The sequence below is a fragment of the Grammomys surdaster genome, unplaced genomic scaffold (assembly GCF_004785775.1).
Source record: "Grammomys surdaster isolate TR1022 unplaced genomic scaffold, NIH_TR_1.0 126546, whole genome shotgun sequence".
NCBI classification, from domain to species: Eukaryota; Metazoa; Chordata; class Mammalia; order Rodentia; family Muridae; genus Grammomys; species Grammomys surdaster.
Window position 1 is genome coordinate 15254995 of NW_021621338.1, and position 12802 is coordinate 15267796.

The 12802-nt window shown below is 40.1% G+C and overlaps 1 protein-coding gene across 1 annotated transcript in view; it reads left to right on the top strand.

The window, feature by feature from the left end:
* The window catches only part of LOC114614925 (cadherin-related family member 3-like), a 158601-nt gene that overhangs the window by 769 nt on the left and 145030 nt on the right, over window positions 1–12802 (top strand). Inside the window, 1 exon segment of the mRNA XM_028760532.1 lies at window positions 5859–6055. Coding sequence (XP_028616365.1) covers window positions 5859–6055 — 197 coding nt within the window.

The following is a 12802-nucleotide window of genomic DNA, read 5'->3' on the forward strand; positions in this document are numbered from 1 at the left end:
AACAGCATCACTATGTCTGTATCGCAGTGTCATAGCAACATACTCTGATACACAGGAAAAAGGCATGCTGTGGACTGTAAATGCTTTAGAAGTATGAATTCAAGAATATTTCTTTTGGCTCTTGATCTCTTGCTCTCTTGATCCCTCTGTCCCCTTGACCCCTCTCTCCACGTGGTCATGGCCGGCCTCTACTTCTCTACTCTCTCTGCCTCTTCTACCCTCCTTGCTCCTCTCCCCATGCCCTGAATAAACTCTATTCTATACTATAAAAAAAAAAGAATATTTCTTTTGAATGTCTGATTCATATCTAGGTGGGCACAGACAGTCCTGGAAACTCATATACTAAGAATGTAGCAAGGATTATTTTGGAGATTACAGGCAGAAATGGTAGAGTTGGAAAGATGGGGAAGGGCATATAGATGATTTAAGTTTTATTCTATTTATATATTTTCTTAATGATTAAAGTAACAGATTCCATTTTGCATGAAAAAAGCATGTAACAGATCTTATTCATACTTTATGTGACATGTTAAAATGATATTTTAAGTACTTTGGATCAAGTAAAATCAACTTTACCATCTTAAAAAAAAGTTTTTTTTAAGACCAAGTCTCACTGTATGGCCCTGGTAGGTCTGGAACTTACTATGTAATCCAGGGTGGCCTTGAAGTCACTGAAATCTACCTGCCTCTGCTTCCTGAGTGCTGGATTAAAGGTGTGCCTCTCTGTTTTGATTTTTGCGATGGGGTCTCACTTCTATAGCTTAAACTGCCCTCAAACCCACAGTCTCTGGCGTCCGCCTCTTGGCCAGGACAATAAACTTGTGCCACTCTTCCTTACCCTAGCAGAACTTTCTTAAAATGTATGGAATACTGTGACTGGACCCAGTCCTCTTGTGGTACACATACATATGAATATACCTACACATATGTTTTATAAAATATTTTCCACATCAATTTTCATATTTTAGAAATCTGTGCTTCTAAATTCAACTAACAATAGGACCCACATCCTTACATGAGTTGAGCAGCAGGCACCTCTGTTACATAGGAGTCCACTTTTAGTTTATTACAGTCTCCAGGAGCCCCCAGGAGTCCCTGATGTCTGACAAGGAACAAAGCTGCTTTTCACAGCAGTTTTACTGTGAAACCAAGTTCTTTTTTTTTGACACAAAATATACTTTTAAAAAGCTCAATCAATTAATTTTTCAGTGCAATGGGCAGTGGGGCATTATTAGGTGGAGCTACATGCCCCAACCTGTAGAACTGGACCATCAAATCTGACCTAATTAAATGGCACGAACTTACAAGTTTTCAAGTGCATTCAATGTTGCATAAAAATCTACATAACTAGCAAGGAAAAATTTCTTATTTACTCTGTTACTCATTCAGTTAAGTACTATGGGGTAGACACTGGTCTTGGAACTGGACATATAGCAGCGAACAAACAAGTGATTGTCTCTGATTCTTGAAGCTTGTATTTTCGGCATTATGAAACAAGCATTATATGATATTGTAAGAGAAAGTGCACACACAGTGAAGGAATATTTTTGGACCGAGAAGATTTCAGATACATCGATTCTTTATCAGAGACATAAGGAGATTCGTGAGCTGTGATGTTCTAGAAGGATGCATTTTGGGCTTGCGTGGTATGTATGAGGAATAGGGAGGCAAACATGGCTGGAACAAGGCTGAACAGAGGTAGCCATCAGGGGCATCAAATATGAGGTCAGACAGTTAAAGCAAAGCCTACCCTGTGGGATTTAACATTTTTGTTTTCTTTTGATTGTTTGTTTGTTTGTTTGTTTTTTTCGAGACAGGGTTTCTTTGTGTAGCCCTGGCTGTCCTGGAACTCACTCTGTAGACCAGGCTGGCCTCAAACTCAGAAATCCGCCTGTCTCTGCCTCCCAAGTGCTGGGATTAAAGGCATGTGCCACCACTGCCCGGAAGGATTTAGGATTTAACATTCTTACTTCATTTGTGTGTGTGTGTGTGTGTGTACGAGTGCTTGCCCACGGTAGGCAAGTGGAGGGTAGGGGATAAGCTCTGATGTCGGATCACAGAATCTCCCTTTTTACCGGAGACAGGGTTTCTTTGTTGTTGCTGCCACATATGCCAGGCAGGCTGGACTGCTAGTGTCTAGGAGTCTTCTGTCTCAGCCTCCGTTTAGTAATGACGAGGTTATAGACAGGAGCTAACATGGCTGACTTTAGGTGGGTTCTAGAGAATAGACCTCAAGTCTTCGTGTTTGTGCAGCACGTGGTTGTCTCACTGAACTGTCTTCCCAGCTCTACCAGCAATCGCATGGAAGAGGCCGCTAGAGGTTGTACATGTTTCTTATCTTCTATAAAAGCCAGTATTGACTTATCTTTCCCAATGTTTGCGATTTTTTTTTCAGTGTCTTTTGCTTCCGTCTTACACTTTAAGCATCCGTACAATGGGGTGGGACAGGTAATCCAAGTCAATTTCTTCCTTCTGCTTAATCACAACTTCAGGGTTCATTGTGTCACAACGGTATATTACGTACTATGGGAGTTAGGACCTACATATTCTTGCTAGGGCAAAGCAAGACTTCTGTTTGTCACAAGCTCCAGTATTACTAAATTACCCCCCCACCACCACCACCACACACACACTGCCAGCATACACACACCTCTGGAATGCATATTTTAATGATAGAGAAAAAGTTCTAAACCAGGCTATGAAATATACAGAGGGAAATCCTTGGTCAACACTCTGGGTTGGAATTTTCCAGAAAGGAGCTTGCGCAGACGGACTGAATGTGTCCTAAAGCATGTACTTGAAAGCAGAAGAGGTACAGGCAGGAGGATAATGAATCACTGATGGCTGCAGAGAGCTCTGAACTATTAGAATCTGTGTCAGATCTTACAAGAGTCGGGAGAGGCCTCTTTCGAGCACACGTGTGTTAATTCTCTAGCACTTCAATGCCAGAGGACACCATCAAGCAACAAGGTAGAGGTGCCAGCAGATGGAAAGTTGTGTCCCTGTGCACTGAACTAATAAAATCCAAAATGGAGTTTGCACACATCTGCCTAATGCCTCTTGCCTGAGTGATTCATCTTTCCAGTGAGCCTTAGTAACTCGGAGTGGGAATGGAGAACAGATGGGAGATGGAATTCCTAACTTCCCTAACACCTGGTTTATCTCAGCGTCAAACACTGGACCAACTAAACTGAAGTGGTAAATCTGTTTACTTATTTAATGTGAGAGCAAAGTTGATTTCTCTTGTCTTCAAGGGGACTGTTTTTAAAATCATTTTTCTTTTTATTCATAAACTCAGATCATCTGTAAGTGAGGAACTCTGGCTTTGTTTCCTATTTGTATCCACTTAATCACTTTCCCTTGTCTTACGCCTAGCTCAGACCTCACTTACTATATTGAACAAGAGTGGGAAATGTGAACGTCCCTGTAGGATTCCTGCTTTTAGTGGAAATGCTTTGATGTTTTTTTCATTTAGTATGATGTTGACTGCAGACTTATCGTGTATTACCTTCATCACATTGAGATATGTCTTCTGTATTCCTAGATTTTCCTGAACTTTTATTATAGATTTTGATAGGGACCTTATCTGCCTTTAATGAGGTGATCATGTGATTTCTGCTTTTGAACTCATTTATGTGATGAATTACACATATTGATTTACATTAGTTGAAACACCCCGCCTCTCTTTTGATCTTCCTTGCATTTGGTTTGCAAGTATTCTATTGAGATTTTTTTGTCCCTGCATTCATTGGAGTGATTGGCCTCTAAGTTTTTGCTGTAGTTGGTCTTTATGTGGCTTTGGTATTATGCTAACACTGGTTTTCCAAAAAGAATATGGAAGTAATTTTTCTGTTTTTATTTTGTGGGTTATTTGAAGAGTAATGATGTTAGTTTTTTTCGTTGAGATCCTGGTAGAATTCTACATTGTACTAATCAGGCCCTGGGGGATCTATCTATCTATCTATCTATCTATCTATCTATCTATCTATCTCTATATCTATATCATCTATATCTATATCTGTATCATCTATATCTGTATCTATATCTCTGACTCAATTATCATCCAGTAGTATGTTGTTTAGTCTGTGCACTTTCTATATATTCTATTGTTATTGATATAGCTTTGTTCAATGTGGTAATATTACAGTATGTCACCTATAAAAGTTACTAATCTCATAGTAATAAATCCAATTGAAAATGACCTGGGGTATCTTACAAAGAGTAATTGTAACTATGAGCACATAATGCAAAGGATATCTCAAAAAGTAAAAGAACTTTGCTGATCCCCATCCAGCTTCAAATGAATGAAACTTAAACTATGATTTATTTTCTAGGCTCTACGCAATTATAATTATCTAATTCTCTAACACTAGACTGGATCCTGCCCCAGTTGTGCTCCCCAAATACTTGCTGCTTAAATCTTGCTAGTCTTCTCTGCTGCCTTCTGATATGAACCAGAAGTTCAGAGCTGCTCTGTGTGGAGTGAGCTCTGTTTAATGCAAAAGGGTCGGGACAGCAGACATAGGGAAGTTGGGTGTGTAGTCAGGAGGATTATGGGAGGGGTGTGGCTCCTTGGGTAGCCAGGCTTCTTAAGAAGTGATAGCACAGGTGGGCTGTGTTACTTGTATGAGGTGCATGGTTCTGAGCCATCTTCAGGTGGTAGGGGCTGGTATTGTATGCTGGATGGCACTAGCTGGATGAGAGACACAGATCTACGGGGTTCTCTGCTGGTGGCATGAGTCCACCTGGGTGGGCAGGTGGGTAGTACCACCTGTGAGATGTGGCTCCATGAGGGCCTCAGGGGATGGGCCTGAAATGGTAACGCTAAGAGTGAAGGGGCAAAGGGTTTTGTTTTCAGGGTGCCAACTTAATCTTGTCATTTTCCAAGAAGTTCTGAGATTCTAGACAGACTCTGCCTTGGCTAAACACAAGAGTCAGTTGAAATTAAGGAAAAAGAAGGAAAAGGAGGAACAAGGAAGGCCAGTTCCATGAGTTGTGTAGTAGCTCTTTACTTTGAATGCATTGTGACTTTGAGTGTCAATTTCTCAATACTGCAGGGTAGACAATATTTGTAGAAAACAATGTCACTTGGAAAGCCATTTCCTATCAACCTTTCACCCAGCATCTAACAAAATAACATAGTGAGTTTTAAGATGAAATCTCCAACTGCTGTGACTATAACTGGGAAATATATATTGAAAATGATAGCTAATGATCTACATAGCCTCTCTCTTAAATAATGGCGATCAGATGCCCAAGAGGTTCAAAGACATTTCTCACGTAATGACAGCAGTTGCTTTCCAGATTTAGAAGAAATGGGTAGCCTGCCTAAATGTTCATATTGCTACTAAGATAGAAGAGTGGGACTTGAGTATGTGTGAGATTCAAAAGTGTCCCCTTGATCAGTTCCCTCTGTCACCTTCAGTGCTGCTGCTCTCACTTTGTAGATAGGTGCATTTCCCATATTTGAAATTCTGAGAACTTTTGATTTTCCAGCTTTTTACTCTGATTCACAAAATGGTTTCAATCATTTAAGAGCATTGGATATGAATCTGGAAAATTTAGGGTTAAAATTCTAGCTCTGCCATTGCATGGCTGTGTCATGTAAAGCCATTTATGTACCTTTAACTTTCTTCAGTGCAAAACAGAACTGGCAGTAGTTGTTGTAAGCTCACCTGTAACAAAAATTCTCAGATCCTTAACAATCCTACCCTGCTAACTCAACTTACTGTTCAGAATTCTAAGAAAAAAGATATACTAAGTGGGTATTGGGCTTTTCCCCTGGGGCTTCACATATGAAAGGGGTTGGGAAGCCTTGTAGAAATCTATATAAAGTATAATTTTGTGTTTTCTCTAAGGTCTTCAAGCTGCTCCAAATTTTGTTGTGGAGAATGCTGGCCCCCTCCTGGAAAATGCCTCTGCTCATACACGGGTTGCCACGGTCACCATGTCTCTCTCACCACACACTTCTCTGGTTGGAGATCCTGTTATCCTCAATGCCAGCCCCACAGTGCATCCTTTTGTGCTGTCCCAGAGATCCTCACATCTGTGGGATGTAAGTATGGAGGCAGATAGTATTATTAGCAAAACTCAAGAGATCTAAATGAGACAATCTTCTGTCTTACATTGCTTTCCTAGGTTTTGTGTGTGTGTGTGTGTGTGTGTGTGTGTTTTATGTAGTTTAGGTTGGGCTTGAACTCCTGATCTATTTTCTTGGCCTTCTAAGTGCAGGGATTGTAGGCATGTATTAACATACCTGGACCTCTTGCATGCTTTTAATTAATTTAACATTTCACTCTTTGGGATTTTATGATTTGTCAGACATTTTCAAATTCCTTGAGAATAACAAAGAACACCTGTTTTACAAATACTTATTGAGGGTCTTGTCCGATGCAAGGTAATACCTATTGTCAATGCATTTACTTGCATGTGGTACTACCTGTTAGTTAAGTAAATATACACAGAATAAAATTGAAAATATGACTTGAACAAGGAAATACAAGTTCTTAGATAGGTGGGAGTCCAAACAAAGGCATATGATCTCCTCAGGGTCCCCTGAAGTAGCTTTATGTAGAAAGCAGTCTGCAAATTGGGCAAGAATTGAATAAAAGAAGGAGAAAGCATTCCAGGTCATGTTCGAAGGCCATGTAGAAAGAAGGATCCTGATAAAGACAAGGGGCCAGATCTGAACAGGGAGCTTGGTGAGAAATCTTACTGCAATGGAGATAAAGGAGAGAGCTCGTGGAATCTGGGAGATATTTTGGGAAGTGTTACTTTCTAGCTAGTTCTTTTTTTTTTTTTTTTTTTTATTGGATGATTTATTTACATTTCCTATGTTGTCCCCTTACCCCATCCCCCACCACCCCCTCGGAACCCCCAATCCCCTCGCCCCTCCGCCTTCTTCTCTGTGGATGTAACCTCTATCTACACCCCCCCACTTCCACCTCCCCACCCTCAAAATTCCCACCCCCTGGGGCATCCAGCCTTCATGAGGTCAAGGTTCTCTTCTTCCACCTATGCCCAGCAGGGCCCTCCACTTTTACATATTCAGCTGAAGCCCTGGATCCCCCCCTAAGTGCTCCCAGGCTGGTGGTTTAGACCCTGGGAGCTGTGGTTGGTTGGTATTGTTGCTCTCCTCATGCTGCCACAAACCCTTTCAGCTCCTTCAGTCTTCACTCTAACTCCTCTATTGAGAACCCCATGATCAGTTCAATGGCTAGTTGTGAGCATCTGCCTCTGAATATGTCTGACTCTTGAAGGCCTCTGAGGAGATATCCATATCAGGCTCTTATCAGCATGCACTTCCTGTCTTCCACATCAGCATCTACCTTTGGTGATTGCACATGGGATAGATACTCAGGTGGGGTGGTCTTGAGATGGCCCCTCCTTCAGTTTCTGTCCCTCACTTTGTCTCCATATTTGCTCCCTTGAGTATTTTGTTGCTCCTTCTAAGAAGGACCGAATCACCCTCACTTGGTCTTCCTTCTTTATGGGCTTCATGTGGCCTGTGAGTTGCATCTTGGGCATTTCAAGGTTCTAGGCTAATATCCAATAATCAGTGAGTGAATACCATGTGTCTTCTTTTGTGATTGGCTTACCTCACTCAGGATGATAATTTCTAGTTCCATCCATTTACCTAGGAACCTCTCGAATTCATTGTTTTTAATAGCTGAGTAATACTCCATTGTGTAAATATACCACATTTTTTGAATCCATTCCTCAGTTGAAGGACATCTGGGTTCTTTCCAGCTCCTGGCTATTATAAATAAGGCTGCTATGAACATAGTTGAGCATATGTCCTTGTTATATGTTCGAGCATCTTCTGGGTATATGCCTAGGAGTGGTATAGCTGGATCCTCGGGTAATGCTATGTCCAATTTTCTGAGGAACCGCCAGACTGATTTCCAAAGTGGTTGCACCATCTTGCAGTCCCACCAACAATGGAGGAGTGTTCCTCTTTCTCCACACCCTCGCCAGCATCTACTATCACCTGAGTTTTTAATCTTAGCCATTCTGACTGGTGTGAGATGGATTCTCAGGGTTGTTTTGATTTGCATTTCCCTGACGACTAAGGATGCTGAACATTTCTTTAGATGCTTCTCGGCCATTCGAGTTTCTTCCGTTGAAAATTCTTTGTTAAGCTCTATACCCCATTTTTTAATAGGGTAATTTAGTTGTCTGGAGTCTAATTTCTTGAGTTCTTTGTATATATTGGATATTAGCCCTCTATCAGATGAAGGATTGGTAAAGATCTTTTCCCAATTTGTTGGTTGTCGTTTTGTCCTATTGACAGTGTCCTTTGCCTTACAGAAACTTTGCAATTTTATGAAGTCCCATTTGTCAATTCTCGATCTTAGAGCATATGCCATTGGTGTCCTGTTCAGGAACTTTTCCCCTGTGCCCAAGTATTCGAGGCTTTTCCCCACCTTCTCTTCTATTAGTTTCAGTGTATCTGGTTTTATGTGGAGGTCCTTTATCCACATAGACTTGAGCTTTGTACAAGGGGATAAGAATGGATCAATTTTCATTCTTCTACATGTTGTCTTCCAGTTGAACCAGCACCATTTGTTGAAAATGCTGTCCTTTTTCCACTGGACAGTTTTAGCTCCTTTGTCAAAGATCAAGTGACCATAGGAGTGAGGGTTCATTTCTGGGTCTTCAATTCTATTCCATTGATCTTCCTGCCTGTCTCTGTACCAATACCAGGTAGTTTTTATCACTATTGCTCTGTAGTACAGCTTGAGGTCAGGGATGGTAATTCCTCCAGAAGTTCTTTTATTGTTGAGAATAGTTTTCGCTATCCTGGGTTTTTTGTTATTCCATATGAATTTGAGAATTTCCTTTTCTAACTCTGTGAAGAATTGAGTTGGGATTTTAATGGGGATTGCATTGAATCTGTAGATTGCTTTTGGCAAGATGGCCATTTTTATTATATTAATCCTGCCAATCCATGAGCATGGGAGATCTTTCCATCTTCTGAGATCTTCTTCAATTTTTTTCTTCAGAGACTTGAAGTTCTTGTCATACAGGTCTTTCACTTGCTTGGTTAGATTCACACCAAGGTATTTTATATTATTTGCAACTATTGTGAAGGGTGTCATTTCCCTAATTTCTTTTTCAGTCTGTTTATCTTTCATGTCGAGGAAGGCTACTGATTTGTTTGAGTTGATTTTATAACCAGCCACTTTGCTGAAGTTGTTTATCAGGTTTAGGAGTTCTCTGGTGGAAGTTTGGGGGTCACTTAAGTATACTATCATATCATCTGCAAATAGCGATATTTTGACTTCTTCCTTTCCTATTTGTATCCCTTTGACTTCTTTTTGCTGTCTAATTGCTCTGGCTAAGACTTCCAGTACTATATTGAATAGGTAGGGGGAGAGTGGGCAACCTTGTCTAGTCCCTGATCTTAGTGGGATTGCTTCAAGTTTCTCTCCATTTAGCTTGATGTTGGCTACTGGTTTGCTGTAAATTGCTTTTACTATGTTTAGGTAGGGGCCTTGAATTCCTGATCTTTCCAAGACTTTTATCATGAAGGGATGTTGAATTTTGTCAAATGCTTTCTCAGCATCTAGTGAGATAATCATATGGTTTTTTTCTTTAAGTTTGTTTATATAGTGGATTACATTGATGGATTTCCGAATATTGAACCATCCCTGCATTCCTGGGATAAAACCTACTTGATCATGATGGATGATTGTTTTGATGTGGTCTTGGATTCGGTTTGCTAGAATTTTATTGAGTATTTTTGCATCGATGTTCATAAGGGAGATTGGTCTGAAGTTCTCTTTCTTTGTCGGGTCCTTGTGGGGTTTGGGTATGAGTGTAATTGTAGCTTCATAGAACGAATTGGGTAGTGTTCCTTCTGTCTCTATTTTGTGGAATAGTTTGAAGAGAATTGGTATTAGGTCTTCCTTGAAGGTCTGATAGAATTCAGCACTAAAACCATCTGGTCCTGGGCTTTTTTTAGTGGGGAGGCTTTTGATGACTGCTGCTATTTCCTGAGGGGTTATGGGACTATTTAGATGGTTTATCTGCTCCTGGTTTAACTTCGGTACCTGGTATCTGTCTAGGAAATTGTCCATTTCATCCAGGTTTTCCAGTTTTGTTGAGTATAGGCCTTTGTAGTAGGATCTGATGATTTTTTGAATTTCTTCAGTTTCTGTTGTTATGTCTCCCTTTTCAGTTCTGATTTTATTAATTTGGATACTGTCTCTGTGCCCTCTGGTTAATCTGGCTAAGGGTTTATCTATCTTGTTGATTTTCTCAAAGAACCAACTCCTGGTTTTATTGATATTTTGTATTGTTCTTTCTGTTTCTATTTGGTTGATTTCAGCCCTGAGTTTGATTATTTCCTGCCTTATACTCCTCCTGGGTGTACTTGCTTCTTTTTGTTCTAGAGCTTTTAGTTGTGCAGTCAACTTGTTAGTGTGTGCTCTTTCCAGTTTCTTTTTGTAGGCACTTAGAGCTATGAGCTTTCCTCTTAGCACTGCCTTCATGGAGTCCCACAAGTTTTGGTATGATGTGTCCTCATTTTCATTGAATTCTAAAAAGTCTTTTATTTCTTTCTTTATTTATTCCTTGACCAAGTCATCAATGAGTAGAGAGTTGTTCAGTTTCCATGTGTACGTGGGTTTTCCATTGTTTTTGTCATTATTAAAGACCAGTCTTAGTCTGTGGTGATCTGATAAGATGCAAGGGATTATTTCAATCTTTTTGTATCTGTAGAGGCTTGTTTTGTGACCAATTATATGGTCTATTTTGGAGAAGGTACCATGAGGTGCTGAGAAAAAGGTATATTCTTTTGTTTTAGGATGAAATGTTCTATAGATGTCTGTTAAGTCCATTTGGTTCATAACTTCTGTTAATTTCAAAGTGTCTCTGTTTAGTTTCTGTTTCCATGATCTGTCCATTGCTGACAGTGGGGTGTTGAAATCCCCCACTATTATTGTGTGAGGTGTAATGTGTGTTTTGAGCTTTAGTAAAGTTTCTTTTATGTATGTAGGTGCCCTTGCATTTGGAGCATAGATGTTCAGAATTGAGAGTTCACCTTGGTAGATTTTTCCTTTGATGAGTATGAAGTGTCCTTCCTTATCTTTTTTGATTAATTTTGGATGAAAGTCGATTTTATTTGATATTAGAATGGCTACTCCAGCTTGTTTCTTGGGACCATTGGCTTGAAAAATTGTTTTCCACCCTTTTATTCTGAGGTAGTGTCTGCCTTTGTCACTGAGGTGCGTTTCTTGTATGCAGCAAAATTCTGGGTCTTGTTTGTGTATCCAGTCTGATAGTCTGCGTCTTTTTATTGGGGAATTGAGACCATTGATGTTAAGAGATATTAAGGAAAAATGATTGTTGCTTCCTGTTATTTTTGTTATTAGAGGTAAAGTTATGTTTGTATCTTTTTTGGGGGTTGTTGGAAGATTACTTACTTGCTTTTCCTAGGTTGTAGTTTCCCTCCTTGTGTTGGCATTTTCCATCAATTATCCTTTGAAGTGCTGGGTTTGTGGGAAGATATTGTGCAAATTTGGTTTTGTCATGGAATATCTTGGTTTCACCATCTATAGTGATTGAGAGTTTTGCTGGGTATAGTAATCTGGGCTGGCAATTGTGTTCTCTTAGTGTCTGTATGATGTCAGTCCAGGCTCTTCTGGCTTTTATAGTCTCTGGTGAGAAGTCTGGTGTAATTCTTATAGGTCTGCCTTTATATGTTACTTGACCTTTTTCCCTTACTGCTTTTAGTATTTTTTCTTTGTTTTGTGCATCTGATGTTTTGATTATTATGTGACGGGAGGTATTTCTTTTCTGGTCTAGTCTATTTGGTGTTCTGTAGGCTTCTTGTATGTTTATGGGCATCTTGTTCTTTAGGTTAGGGAAGTTTTCCTCAATAATTTTGTTGAAGATATTTACTGGCCCTTTAAGTTGGGAATCTTCATTCTCATCTATACCTATTATCCTTAGGTTTGGTCTTCTCATTGTGTCCTGGATTTCCTGGATGTTTTGAGTTAGGAGTTTTTTGCATTTTGCATTTTCTTTGACAACTGTGTCAATATTTTCCACCGTATCTTCTGCATTTGTGATTCTCTCTTCTATCTCTTGTATTCGGTTGGTGATGCTTGCGTCTGTGACTCCTGATCTCTTTCTTAGGTTTTCTATCTCCATGATTGTCTCCCTTTGAACTTTCTTTATTGTTTCTATTTCTAGTTTCAGATCCTGAATGTTTTTGTTTAATTCCTTCTTTGTGTTTTCTTCCATTTTTTTTAAGGGATTTCTGTGATTCCTCTTTAAGGGCTTCTATCTGTTTACTTGTACTCTCCTGTATTTCTTTAAGGGAGTTACTTAATTCCTTCTTATAATCCTCTATCATCATCATGAGAAGTGATTTTAATTCTGAATCCTGCTTTTCAGGTGTGATGGGGTGTTCAGGGCTTGCTATATTGGGAGAATTGGGCACTGATGATGCCAAGAAACTTTGGTTTCCGTTGCTTATGTTCTTGCGCTTGCCTTTCGCCATCTGGTTAACTCTAGTGGTACCTGCCCTCACTGTGTAAAACTGGAGTCTGTATTTCCAGTTATCTTGCTTATTGCAGAGCTCCTCAGAGTCCAGAGGTCTCTGTGGTCTTATGCTCCTAATCTCCTCGGTGGAATAACTCCTGGGACTCAGGCCACCTCTTGGATCTGGAAATCCTTCTGCTCTGAGTGCAGTGGGTCCTCGATGACTCAGGATTCAGTTTCAGCTGCTCTGAGTGCAGTGGCTCCAGCTGCTCTGAGTGCAGTGGCTCCTGGATGACTCAGGATTCAGTTT